At 37.7% G+C, this 12,227-nt stretch overlaps 1 protein-coding gene across 11 annotated transcripts in view; it reads left to right on the plus strand.

Annotated features, from left to right (window-relative positions):
* Positions 1 to 12,227, plus strand: part of RPS6KC1 (ribosomal protein S6 kinase C1) — a 204,042-nt gene that overhangs the window by 164,736 nt on the left and 27,079 nt on the right. For 9 of the 11 annotated variants that reach the window (XM_086342354.1, XM_086342355.1, XM_086342357.1 and 6 more), the window contains 2 exons: positions 5,958 to 7,538; positions 7,810 to 7,899. The exons of the other annotated variants lie outside the window; for them this stretch is intronic. In XM_086342354.1, coding sequence (XP_086198480.1) covers positions 5,958 to 7,538; positions 7,810 to 7,899 — 1,671 coding nt within the window. The remainder of the gene's footprint in view (positions 1 to 5,957; positions 7,539 to 7,809; positions 7,900 to 12,227) is intronic. 11 annotated transcript variants of the gene reach the window in all.

Below are 12,227 nucleotides of genomic sequence, written 5' to 3' on the forward strand. Positions count from 1 at the left end.
TCTTTGGAAGGAATGATGCTAAAGCTGAAACTCCAGTACTTTGGCCACCTCATGCGAAGAGCTGAGTTATTGGAAAAGACTCTGATGCTGGGAGGGATTGGGGGCAGGAGGAGAAGGGGACGACAGAGGATGAGATGGCTGGATGGCATCACTGACTTGATGGATGTGAGTCTCAGTGAACTCTGGGAGTTGGTGATGGACAGGGAGGCCTGGCGTGCTGCGATTCATGGGGTCGCAGAGTCGGACACAACTGAGCGACTGAACTGAACTGATGCCTCTGTTTCCTTATGTGTAAAATGGGGATAATAAGAATTATGTAATAGTTATATAATTAACTATAATAATTACATAGGGTTGATGTAAGGATTAAGTAGTTGATATATGTAAAATACTCAAAATAGTGCCTAGTACATGTTTGCAGTATTGTTGTTTTATTTATTTTTGAGTAGATGCAGGGTATTTATTTCGCTGTGCTGATTTACTGTAGTTGATTTAAGTAGTCCTCTGTCAATTGTTGTTTAAATTGTTTCTAGTACTTGTCCCTATACATCTTTGTACATTTTTGTTTTGAGAGTTATTTAAATAATAGTTTATTCTAATTATTATTTATTACAATAAATTATTTAAATAACCAATAATTTATTAGAATTAAATGAAATAACCTAAGTGTATAAATATTTATTTAAAATTGAATTAATTAAGTAATAATAAATTATTGTTTATTTATGGAACAAATTTCGTGAAGTAGAACTGCTGGGTCAAAAGATGATTTTTGATCATTTGTTCAGAAATATTTTATCATATGTATTAAAACAATTTGAATTCTGATAAGTAAATTGAACAGATTTTCTTTGCAATCTTGTAGAAAACCAATAGATGAAAATCTTAATGAGAGAGAATTCTTATTAAACTTTATGGATTGCTATTTTTGTAGCTTAAAATAGCTAATATCTACAATTTTATATGCTTCAACAGGGCTTAGAAAAGTGTCATTTATATTAGAGTATTAAAAATTATACATTTTTTAGATATTTTCTATTTATATTTGTGATTTAGCAATAATGGGATTTTCTAGGTTAATGTCATTAATGTTACAATAATAATGTTAATGTTTGTGTAAGCTTGTGTATTAGGCCTGATCTTAACTCTGTAGTAAGTAAAACCCATTCAGCTTCTGTGGATCAGGAACTTTGTGGAATAATATGTTTTTTGTAAGTTATGTGTCTTCATGATTTTGTAATTGAAAAAAAGTATGTCATAGGACCAAATTTTTGTTTCTGTAGCTCTATATTGAGCATTAAATCTAACTGGGGCCCCCAAATAGAATGGAGATGAGCTGAAACAGTTTTCTTCTCTCTGGAAAATGCAGTTTTTATATTTTGTGTTAGGGTACTCATTTAGGCTAGTAACAAATTTCATAAAGAAAATGCCGACAATTATATTAAAATTTTATCTGATAATGAAAAGAATGGAAATTAAATAAGATGCCATAGTTGATTAATCAAATTGGTAAACTTGCTAATGTTCAGTCTAGGTAAGATGCTATGAAGATGGCTCTGGTACACGTTGTAATAGGAGTGGATTCTGGCATAGCCTTTCTGTAAAGCAGTTTAATGACACATATCAGGAGCATTAAATATATTCATACTTCCTGACCTGCCACTTTCATTTCTGGTATTCTGTCCTGATGAAATAGTCAGAGGTGTTAAGTATTTGTAAATTAAACTATGAATATACAGTATTTAAATTCTAATTTAAAAGACTGGAAGCAAATGTTCAACAGTAGAGGAACATTTAAACACCTTATCTGTCTATCTCATGGATATGCTCTGTAGCCATTCAGGTTTGTATTCTCATGAAATGAGAAAATGCTTATGATAAGATGTTAGTTATGAAAAGTCTGAAAAAAATATACTAATGGTTAATACTGTTTGTGGTTGAATTATGTATTCTGAATTTTCTGCTGTTCTCCTTGTCCTTTTCTGTATTTAAATTTATTTTCATAGTAAAACTATTATATGTATCAGTTTTAGAATAAGAAGAAAATATGACCAAAATAATGACATTTTTAGTGTGCATAAGCTTTTCCTTGAAAGATTTTCAAAAATTTTTAAAAATATCATTGTTTTAAAACTCTATTTAATAAATATTTAATTCCTATTATTTTACTTACTACACAGAATCCTCTCTTTGTAGTTATGAAGACCCTGCAGTCTGGTAAAGGAGCTGATGAAAGCATAAAAGTAATATTAGTAGGAAATAGGATGTTGTAAATGTAATAAGAGGGATGAAGTGATACAGAGGATTCTAAGAAGATAGGAATTGTATCCAGTGAGGACATGTAAAAAAATTGATAAAAGAAAACAAATTCTGAAAGACCTTCAAGAATGGATAGGATTTTGACAAGCAGATATTGGGGAAACTAAAAGGGAAGAAAATTCTAAGTGGTATAAATATCAATTCAGTTCAGTTCAGTCGCTCAGTCGTGTATGACTCTTTGCAACCCCATGGACTGCAGCACGCCAGGCCTCCCTGTCCATCACCAACTCCCAGAGTTTACTCAAACTTATGTCCATTGAGTCGGTGATGTCATCCAACCATCTCATCTTCTGTCATCCCCTTCTCCTTCTGCCTTCAATCTTTCCTGGCATCAGGGTCTTTTCAAATGAGTCAGTTCTTTGCATCAGGTGGCCAAAGTATTGGAGTTTCAGCTTCAGCATCAGTCCTTCCAATGAATATTCAGGACTGATTTCCTTTAGGATAGACTGGTTGGATCTCCTTGCAGTCCAAGGGACTCTGAAGAGTCTTCTCCAGCACCACAGTTCAAAAGCATCAATTCTTTGGCACTCAGCTTTCATTTGAGCAAAAACCCAGCATGGGTTATATGTGGAGAAATTCTGTTCAGGTAAAATGCCATAGTAATTTGAGGGAGAGAACCAAATCATGGATTGATACTGCATTAGTAGGGGTTTAAATGCCCATATGGTGTTGGTACATCATTCAGTGAGGCTTCCCAGGTGGCACAGTGGTAAAGAATCCACCTGCCAATGCAGGAGATGCAGGAGATGCGGGTTCAATCCCTGGGTCAGGAAGAAATGGCAACCCACTCCAGTATTCTTGCCTGGAGAATCCCATGGACAGAGGAGCCCGGCAGACTACAGTCCATGGAGTCAGAAAAAGTCGGACATGACTGAAATGACTGAGGATGTACATTATTCAGTAGGTAGGCAGCAGGGGGATTTGGGATTTTGGAGAAATGACATGATAAGATCTGTGCTAAAGTGAAAAGCTTACTTGGGTAGCAATTAGTATGGCAGGGCGCCACAAGAAGGACTGACAGTAGAGGTCTAGTTGTAGCTGTAACGTTATTCCAGGAAGCACAGAGTGATCGGAGGAATTAGAAGTGGAGGACTGTGGGAAGCATGTGTAGATCTTATAGGGCTTTGAAACCTGTCAGATGTAGGAAGAACAGGGAGAGAAAGTGTCCAAGATGGTCCAAAGCTTTTGTGCCTCAGTAGCTCTGAAGTCAGAAAGAGGAAGTGATCTGGGGAGCAAAAATAAAGAATTTAAGCACAATCAGTTTTAGATTTGAGCAGCTCATCCAGGGTGTGTGTGTGTGTGTGTGTGTGTGTGTGTGTGTGTGTGTGTTAGTTGCTCAGTCATGTCCGACTCTTTGCGACCCCATGGACTATAGCCTACCAGGCTCCTCTGTCCATGGAATTCTCCAGGCAAGAATACTAGTGTGGGTTGCCATTTCCTTCTCCAGGAGATCTTCCTGATCCAGGGATCAACCCTGGGTCTTCTGCATTGCAGGTGGATGCTTTTTTTTTTTTTTTATTACACTGTCTGAGCTACTAGGGAAGCCCAATTAGCCTAAAAATAAATGCAACTTGTCTTAGAACTTTATTAGGTTCCTTGCTGATTACTGGAACGTTACAGCTACAGATAGTGGCCACTTTGTGATGGCGTATCTCATCACAAATGAGTAACCATTTGAGTTAACAAGCATTGAGTGATGCCTGTCATTTCCTGCACACCGTATCAGCAGTAGGTATGCTGCTGCTGCTGCTGCTGCTGCTGCTGCTGCTAAGTCACTTCAGTCGTGTCCGACTCTGTGTGACCCCATAGACGGCTCCCCCATCCCTGGGATTCTTCAGGCAAGAACACTGGAGTGGGTTGCCCTTTCCTTCTCCAACACATGAAAGTGAAAAGTGAAAGTGAAGTCACTTAGTCGTGTCCGACTCTTGGTGACCCCATGGACTGCAGCCTACCAGGTTCCTCTGTCCATGGGATTTTCCAGGCAAGAGTACTGGAGTTGGGTGCCATCACCTTCTCCAGGCAGTAGGTATAGAAAGATGAAAAAGACTTGGTCCTGTCCTTATGGTGGTTATAATCTAAGAGCACTGAAAACAGTAGATAACGTGATTTTTTGGATTTCACACAAGAATCCCAGCTTCAGGGTAGGCATTGCTTATTTATTTGCTTGCACTGTGTCTCTGTTGCTGCCCCCGAGCTTTCCCTGGTTTTGGCGAGTGGGGTGAGCTCGCATTCATTCATTGTGATGCGCAGCCTTCTCATTGCAGTGGCTTGTCTTGTTGCAGAGCATGGGCTCTGGACCCTCAGGCTTCAGTAATTGCAGCACAGGGGCTCTGTAGTTGTGACTCGTTGGCTTAGTTGCTCTGTGGCATGTGGGATCTCCCCAGACCAGGAATGAAAGCCATGTCCCTTGCATTGGTCAGGTGGGCTCTTAACCACTGGAACACCAGGAGAGTCCCACGGTTGGCGTTATTATCAGTGTGCTGGTGAAGGTATTTGTGATCAGAGGAATGGCATCGTTGTTGTCAAAGAAATGAAAAAAGATGGAATCAATGCATAGCTTATTTTGTGTGTGAGTGAGTGAATTTGAAAGCCATATATGAATCCTTAAAGTAGTTTGAATATGGGGAAATGAGACTCTTGCATATAATCTAGTGATGACAGAAGATTAGCTAAGAAAAAGCCACAGGGAAAAGTTAAAAGCCACAATGTTTGAATTAAAAAAATGGGATAAGTCTATAAACTAAATCACTGGTAGAAGATGTCTGGGTATCCTAGGAATAATATTATGACAACTACCCTTCATAGCATTTACTCTGTGCTAGGCACCATGTTGGATATTTATGTTATTTACTGAGTTCCTTTAAATGAAGTGAGATGCCAAGGAGAGAAAGAGTTTTTAGATGCTTCCATTGACTTTTTACAGATATAATTGACTGTCAATGATTATTTCCCCTAAGATTTAGTTACCTTTGTTACATGATGTTTAATAGCAACATTTAAAAATGTACTGAAAAAATTGCCTTCTTCTTATTAGTACAGGGTTTCATTTTTAGTGCATTATTTCCTATTTTGGAAGAAATAGTTGTATCTTCACAAAGTATGTTCCCATAATTACTGTTTTTAAGATTTATGGATCAGACTTATTCTTTTTGTAATACTGTTTTCTTGTCAGTAGAGCTTCGGTGGCCATGCTTGAAAAAATTATTAACAAAGTAGAACATAGATATTTATAGAGTTAATTATTTGTAAGTAGAATTTTAGCTGTGAAATTTCATATTTAGTTTTTGTTATAACCAGTTCTTCAAAGGGAGAAATAGGTTGATATTTATAAAATAATTGATATTAGGAGATATGCTTGAAACTGTACTCACCATTTATAAACTATTTTATTTAGTTTCTTTTTTCATTGCAGAAATTCTATTTAAACTCTTTGTTGTCATGAATCCCAAATCCATGAGCAACTGTTCTTCAAGAAGGCATTTTTATTAAAATGCTTCTTACAGCGTACTTGACATTAATGGGTATCATTGACTTGCTTTTGATTATTAGAATACTTTTTAGGTTTTTCTAATGGCTTCAATATGTAACTATTAATTTGGGGTTCTTAATTTTATTTTTTTGGTTGTACTTGTTCACAGGTGGCAAACTCTGGTCATATATCAGTAAGTTTCTCAACAGAAGTCCTGAAGAAAGCTTTGACATCGAAGAAGTGAAAAAGTCTTCAGTTGCTAAAGTTCACCTGCAGCAGCCAGCTTGTAGTCCCCAGGACAGCACCAGCTTTGAATCTGGAGGAAGTGATGGTGGAGCCACGCTCCAAGTTCTGCCTTTGAAGACTAGTCTTACTCCAAGCTCTCAGGATGATAGCAACCAAGATGATGGTGGGCAAGATAGCTCTCCACAATGGCCAGACTCCGGCTCCAGTTCCGAGGAAGAGTGCACTACTAGCTACTTAACATTATGCAATGAGTACGGGCAAGAGAAGATTGAACCAGGGTCTTTGAGTGAGGAACCTTTCATGAAGGCTGAAAGGAATGATGTTGATACCAAAGCTATAGAAAAGTTCCCAGGACAGCTTGCTACTGACGGCGACAGCCCCAGCAGACAGCTGAAGTTCTTCCCTGGAGATGATGGCCTTGAAGCCGCTAGTTCTCCAAGAACATCAGATTCCCTCAGTAGATCTAAAAACATCCCCATGGAATTCTTTAGGATAGATAGTAAGGACAGCACTAGTGAACTCCTAGGACTTGATTTTGGAGAAAAATTGTATAGTCTAAAGTCAGAACCTTTGAAACCGTTCTTCACTCTGTCAGACGGAGAAAGCACTCCCAGGAGCGTTAGGACGAGTGAAAGCAAGGTAGAGTGTGTAGCTCAGGACACGATTAGCAGGGGCTCAGATGACTCAGTCCCCGTTATTTCTTTTAAAGATGCTGCTTTTGATGATGTCAGTGGTACTGATGAAGGAAGGCCTGATCTTCTTGTAAATCTGCCTGGTGAACTGGAGCCAATGAAAGATGGCGTGGCAGTGGGACCTACTAAGTTCACACAGACTAATATAGGCATAATAGAGAGTAAACTGTTGGAAACCCCTGATGTTTTATGCCTCAGGCTTAGTACTGAACAGTGCCAAGCACAGGAAGAAAAAGGCACAGAGGAACTGAGTGATCCCTGTGGGCCTGAAGCCCACAGTATAACAGAGAAACACTACGTACAGGGGGATCTTGGGATGTTATTTTTACCAGCTGTTGATCATAGTAATACGGGAGACATGTCTTTGTTAGACAGTTCAGAGTCTCAGTTCCAAGGACTTAGCGCGGTTGAGTCACCAGGAACTGCAAACAACACGGAAGAAAGATTATTCCACATTTCTGACCCGCTCTCAGGTGCTAATGAATATAACGTAAATACAGACACTCTAAAAACTGAAGAAGTCTTGCTGTTTACAGATCAGGCTGATGATTTGGCTAAAGAGGAACCCGCTATATTTCAGAGAGACTTGGAGCCTAAGCAAGAGAGTGGGCTAGCACAAGAAGGAGACAAGGAAATACACCAGATTTTTGAGGACCTTGATAAAAAATTAGCACTGAACTCCAGGTTTTACATCCCAGAAGGCTGCATTCAAAGATGGGCAGCTGAAATGGTGGTAGCCCTTGATGCTTTACATAGAGAGGGGATTGTGTGCCGCGATTTGAACCCAAACAACATCTTATTGAATGATAGAGGTCAGGAACTTTTGCAAATGCATTTCTTTTTATTCGCTGTTGCTTCCAATTAACTGAGTAGGCGTTTTATCTTGTAATTAGTATCTTCATTTCCTGTCTAGAGCTTCATTATCAGTGCAGCAAATTCACCCCCAGTAATAGCTTCTAGTACTTAATGATGCCATTATTCTTAATGATACTGTTTTTAGCTACAAAAGGAGTAATTACAGTTCACTTCTGCAGAAAATGGAAGAGAAAAATGTTTTGATTTCTCCTGTCGTTTTGTTTTTAGGACACATTCAGCTAACGTATTTTAGCAGGTGGAGTGAGGTTGAAGATTCCTGTGACAGCGATGCCATAGAGAGAATGTACTGTGCCCCAGGTTAGAGCCGTCTCCTAAATGTCTCACTTGCAAAAGTAGTTCCGCAGCTCTCATTTCTTTATCCAAGTTGTATTTTCACTAGCCATTGACAAGATATTGGATCTGGTTATCTCTTTAACCCTTTAAAAAAGATTATTTGGGGGATAAAATCATTATATGGTCCATAGCATATGTGTAATGTATATTTGTTAGTGTATGCTGTTAAATGGGTTTATACTTCTCTTAGAACTGGCAATGAATTTGTAGAAATGTCTTAACTTCTTAGTGTTTAAAAAGACCTTTAAGTATCCTGAATCTCTTTGAAAAGAAAATCATTTATTTGACTGTATTGGGTCTTAGTTGCTGCAGGCAGGCTTAGTTTTTTCCATGGCCAATGGAATCTTAGTTCCCCTACCAGGGATTGAACCTCTGTCCCCTGCATTGCAAGGCAGATTATTAACCACTGGACCACCAGGAAAGTCCTCCTGAACCTCTTCAAATGGATCATTTTTATGATGTGAGAGGTAGATGACTAAAACAATAAAATTCCTAAGGCTATAAATGGATAAAATTTGAAATTAAAAAAAAAAACAACAATGTTGTGACTTCAGTGATGAGCCATCCTGACATTTTAGAACAGATTTTAAAGAATTCTTTCCATATTTGAGAAATTTTAGGAAGCATATTCTTCTTGTTTTGAAATAACCAAATATCTGACCCAACACGTTTCTTTTACTGTATTATCTTTGTTTTCTAAAATTAGAGACTTATTAGAGACTCTCTGGGGTTGTTAGGTCCTTTGCTGATAATTACAGGTCTCTTAAGCATATGAATTGGGTTTGAGTTACTTTCTCTGTCATCAGTGCAGATGGGGCTGTGTTTGAATCCAGTTTGTTCACCTTTTGCCTAGTATGGGCTTGCCTCATAGCTCAGTTGGTAAAGAATCCGCCTGCAGTGCAGGAGACCCCAGTTCGATTCCTGGATTGGGAAGATCTGCTGGAGAAGGGATAGGCTACCCACTCCAGTATTCTTGGGCTTCTCTTGTGGCTCAGCTGGTAAAGAATCCGCCTGCAGTGAGGGAGACCTGGGTTCGATTCCTGGGTTGGGAAGATCCCCTGGAGAAGGGAAAGGCTCCCCACTCCAGTTTTCTGGCCTAGAGAATTCCAAGGACTGTATAGTCCATGGGGTTGCAAAGAGTCAAACACAACTGAGCGACTTTCACTTTCAGCCCCTTTGGATGGCCAAAGTTGCTTTACTCGTCACCGCTCTGGATTGTATTGACATGATCAGCTTAGTTGTTGATTAATACAGTGTTTAATGCTTACTAGCAAACCAGCGTTTTGTTGATGTTAACATTGTTTCCCTGCATAATGGGAAATAATTACAAGGATTGAAAGAGCTATATGGTTTTTAGTTGTAATTTTCATTGTTAAGAATTATTTCTTTATTGGGGAATAGAAAAGTTTTTCAATATGCCAAGCAGATATCCTCAAACTATTTCCTGAAAACAATGATTTAGATTTTCTTCTTAGTGTTATACTCTTTTCTTTTCTCTTTTGTCCCCCAAATTAGGATTGTTTGATTTTGTTTCTTCCTAGGGGCTATAAAGCATAGAACATGCCTACATTTTTTTGTTTCTCACAGATAGATAATATTACGCTGGCTTTTGATCTTATTAGTATGATTTAGTTAATGGGATAACAAAAAAAATTTCATAGTGAAATGACTTTATTATGGTTATCTGCTTTATTTTTTGACAGACTTTCCTCCTTTCTAATTTGATAATAAACAATATTTTAGGCACCAATGTATATAAATATGTATGTTAATATGATGAATTTCAAGGTTTTATTGTTGTTCAGTAGCTAAGCTGTGTCTGACTCTTTGTGACCTTATGGACTGCAGTATGTCAGGCTTCTCTGTCCTTCACTATCTCCTGGAGTTTGCTCAGATTCAAGGATTTAGGGTCAACATTAAATCTGGGAGTTGTTTTTCTTTTTTAAGTAAAACCTGTTAAGTCCTTAAGTGTAGTATAAATCTCACATCAAAAGCAGATGTTTGTAAAGTAGTTTAATGTTTATAACTGACTCTTTATTTCCTATTTTTCTTCTCACTTTCTTGTTGAAAACTATCTGAAGGGTTGTACTTTGGCTTTCTAGCAGATTATTTTTCTTCAAACTACAGACATGTTTAACATCCATAGCATGTTGACCCCCTGAGAATTCTAATACATGTGGAACAAAACCATATGACGTTCATCAGCACGTACATACTTTGGGCTCTGTATGCAGCTGAATACAGTTTTGTGTACTGAATTTAATTCAGATCAGTTTCCAAGTTCTAATTTTTAAGCCTTTTCCCAGAAATAGCAGTTCCCAAAGTTCACCAGCAGGTGGCAGTCTACCATTAATGGATTTTTGCTGTCATGGTCTAGGTTGTCCTTCACTAACATTTGAAAAAAGCTGTCGTCTGAAGAAGGGCTTTGTTTTAATTATTTATATAAAAGAACTGCAGGCTTTATGAGTTACAAAAGTGTTATAGTATTGAGGCATATATTGAACAATGTGAGAAGTCTCTTCATTCCTTGGACCTATTAATTTATCAATAGGATAAAACTCAGATCAGTAATGGCCTTAATTGAAAAGTAATGCTGGTATTCTAGTTCAGATGATTTGAAGCCTAGAGTTGCAGAACTCAAAGTTAAGTTTGTGTACTCCTGCCCATTGCTTATGATGAAGGGGAATTGCATTTGTAAGGAGCAAAAATTTGTGATTTACTGTTTCTTTCAAAACTGAATAGCAGTGCTGCTGATAAAAATACAAGTAGACTTTGCTCCTCTTCTCAGAGGGGTGGAAGCAGTGATAAGAAGCTGACGTTTCAGTGGTTAAAATCACAATCAGTGAGCACATGGGGACATAGAGTACTAAATTATCTTTTGATCTACTCCTTGTAGTAGTAAGGGTTGAAGTACTTCTCCCATGTCCCCCTTTCCCTCCTGTTTCCCAGCTCTGACCTTAGTACTATTGCCCAAGTAACTCTGAAGCAGGTTAAGCAGCTGATGTTTGCTTAGAAAGTAAAGTTGTCGGAAGATTGTGATGAGAACGACTCACTTCTGTTTAAACAGCGTGTAGCCTCTCCCTCACCACTCGTCTCTCCTGGGAATCCTTATCACACATTTGTCCTAAAAACATTGTCCACCTGCCCTGTACTCTATAATATCAGCAGTGTATCTTTTTATCTTGTGGATGATGTGCCTTTATATTTTGAGAAAATTTTCCAGTAACAGATTCGACAGAAACTTGAGCAAATGCCAGACTAGCAGGGGGGCCATTATTCTGCTCTATAAATAAGTTTAAAAAAGAAAACACACACAGAGAAACCTGTGAATCAACATGTTTTGGTCTAATTGAGGGGAAAAGCAAGATAGATAAATTTTGAAATGCAAATGATCACCTTCTGTTATTTAAGTATAGTTTCTGCCAACTTTGAGATCTTAGATTTTAAAAAGTCAGTTATTTCAGCAATATATATACTACCGGGGATGTCTGATGTTCACAAGTTTCTATAGTGAAACGAAGAACTTAAAAAGTTGTCACTTTTTTATATTAAAGAAAATAAATCCAACAACAAAAAGACAAAAACCATGGAGCTTTCTCTGTCTACATCTGTGAAAAAGCCAGCAAATAAATGGCTGCAGCTGCAGGCCCATCAAGAGGGTCTTGAGAATACGAATTCACTGATCAAACTCAGCCCTGTTTTCAAAGTAGAAGCCATTCCTTTTATGTTCACTTGTATCCTTAGATTATCTAGGATGATTCTCTAGAAAGGTTTTATTTTAAATAAACATCATTCATGGCAAATGGGTTCCTTTCATACCATAGAAACACAGAACAGAGTTCAGGAAAAGAAAGAGTGAAGAAATAGTCCCCAAAGTGGGAATAGATTTTATAACATGACAGTATAAGTATAGCACTATCTAGTGCCCATCTGAGGAGAGTTTTAGATATTAAGAGATGTCTAGACAGATTCTCCTATTTTTTTAAACTTATTTATTTTTAATTGAAGGATGATTGCTTTACAGTATTGTGTTGGTTTCTGCCATACATCAGTCTCCTGTTTTTTGTTACTAGAGATTTTAGGATAATCTGGAGTATTATAGAAAAACTGGAGTTAACTAGTTACTCTTCTCCAGAGGGCTTCCTTTTAGTTACTCATTTTATTTCTGTTTGTATATACACACCTACAAACACAGATTTATGTAAAAGATTTTATGTGCTTTATTACTGGAGCTATTAGCTTATCATAATATAGAATAAAATTTTTGTTACACTATTTTAAATATAGAGGAA

This window comes from Bos grunniens, chromosome 16 (genome assembly GCF_055505025.1).
Source record: "Bos grunniens cultivar Pamir isolate PY7600 chromosome 16, Bosgru_T2T1.0, whole genome shotgun sequence".
Classification (NCBI taxonomy): Eukaryota; Metazoa; Chordata; class Mammalia; order Artiodactyla; family Bovidae; genus Bos; species Bos grunniens.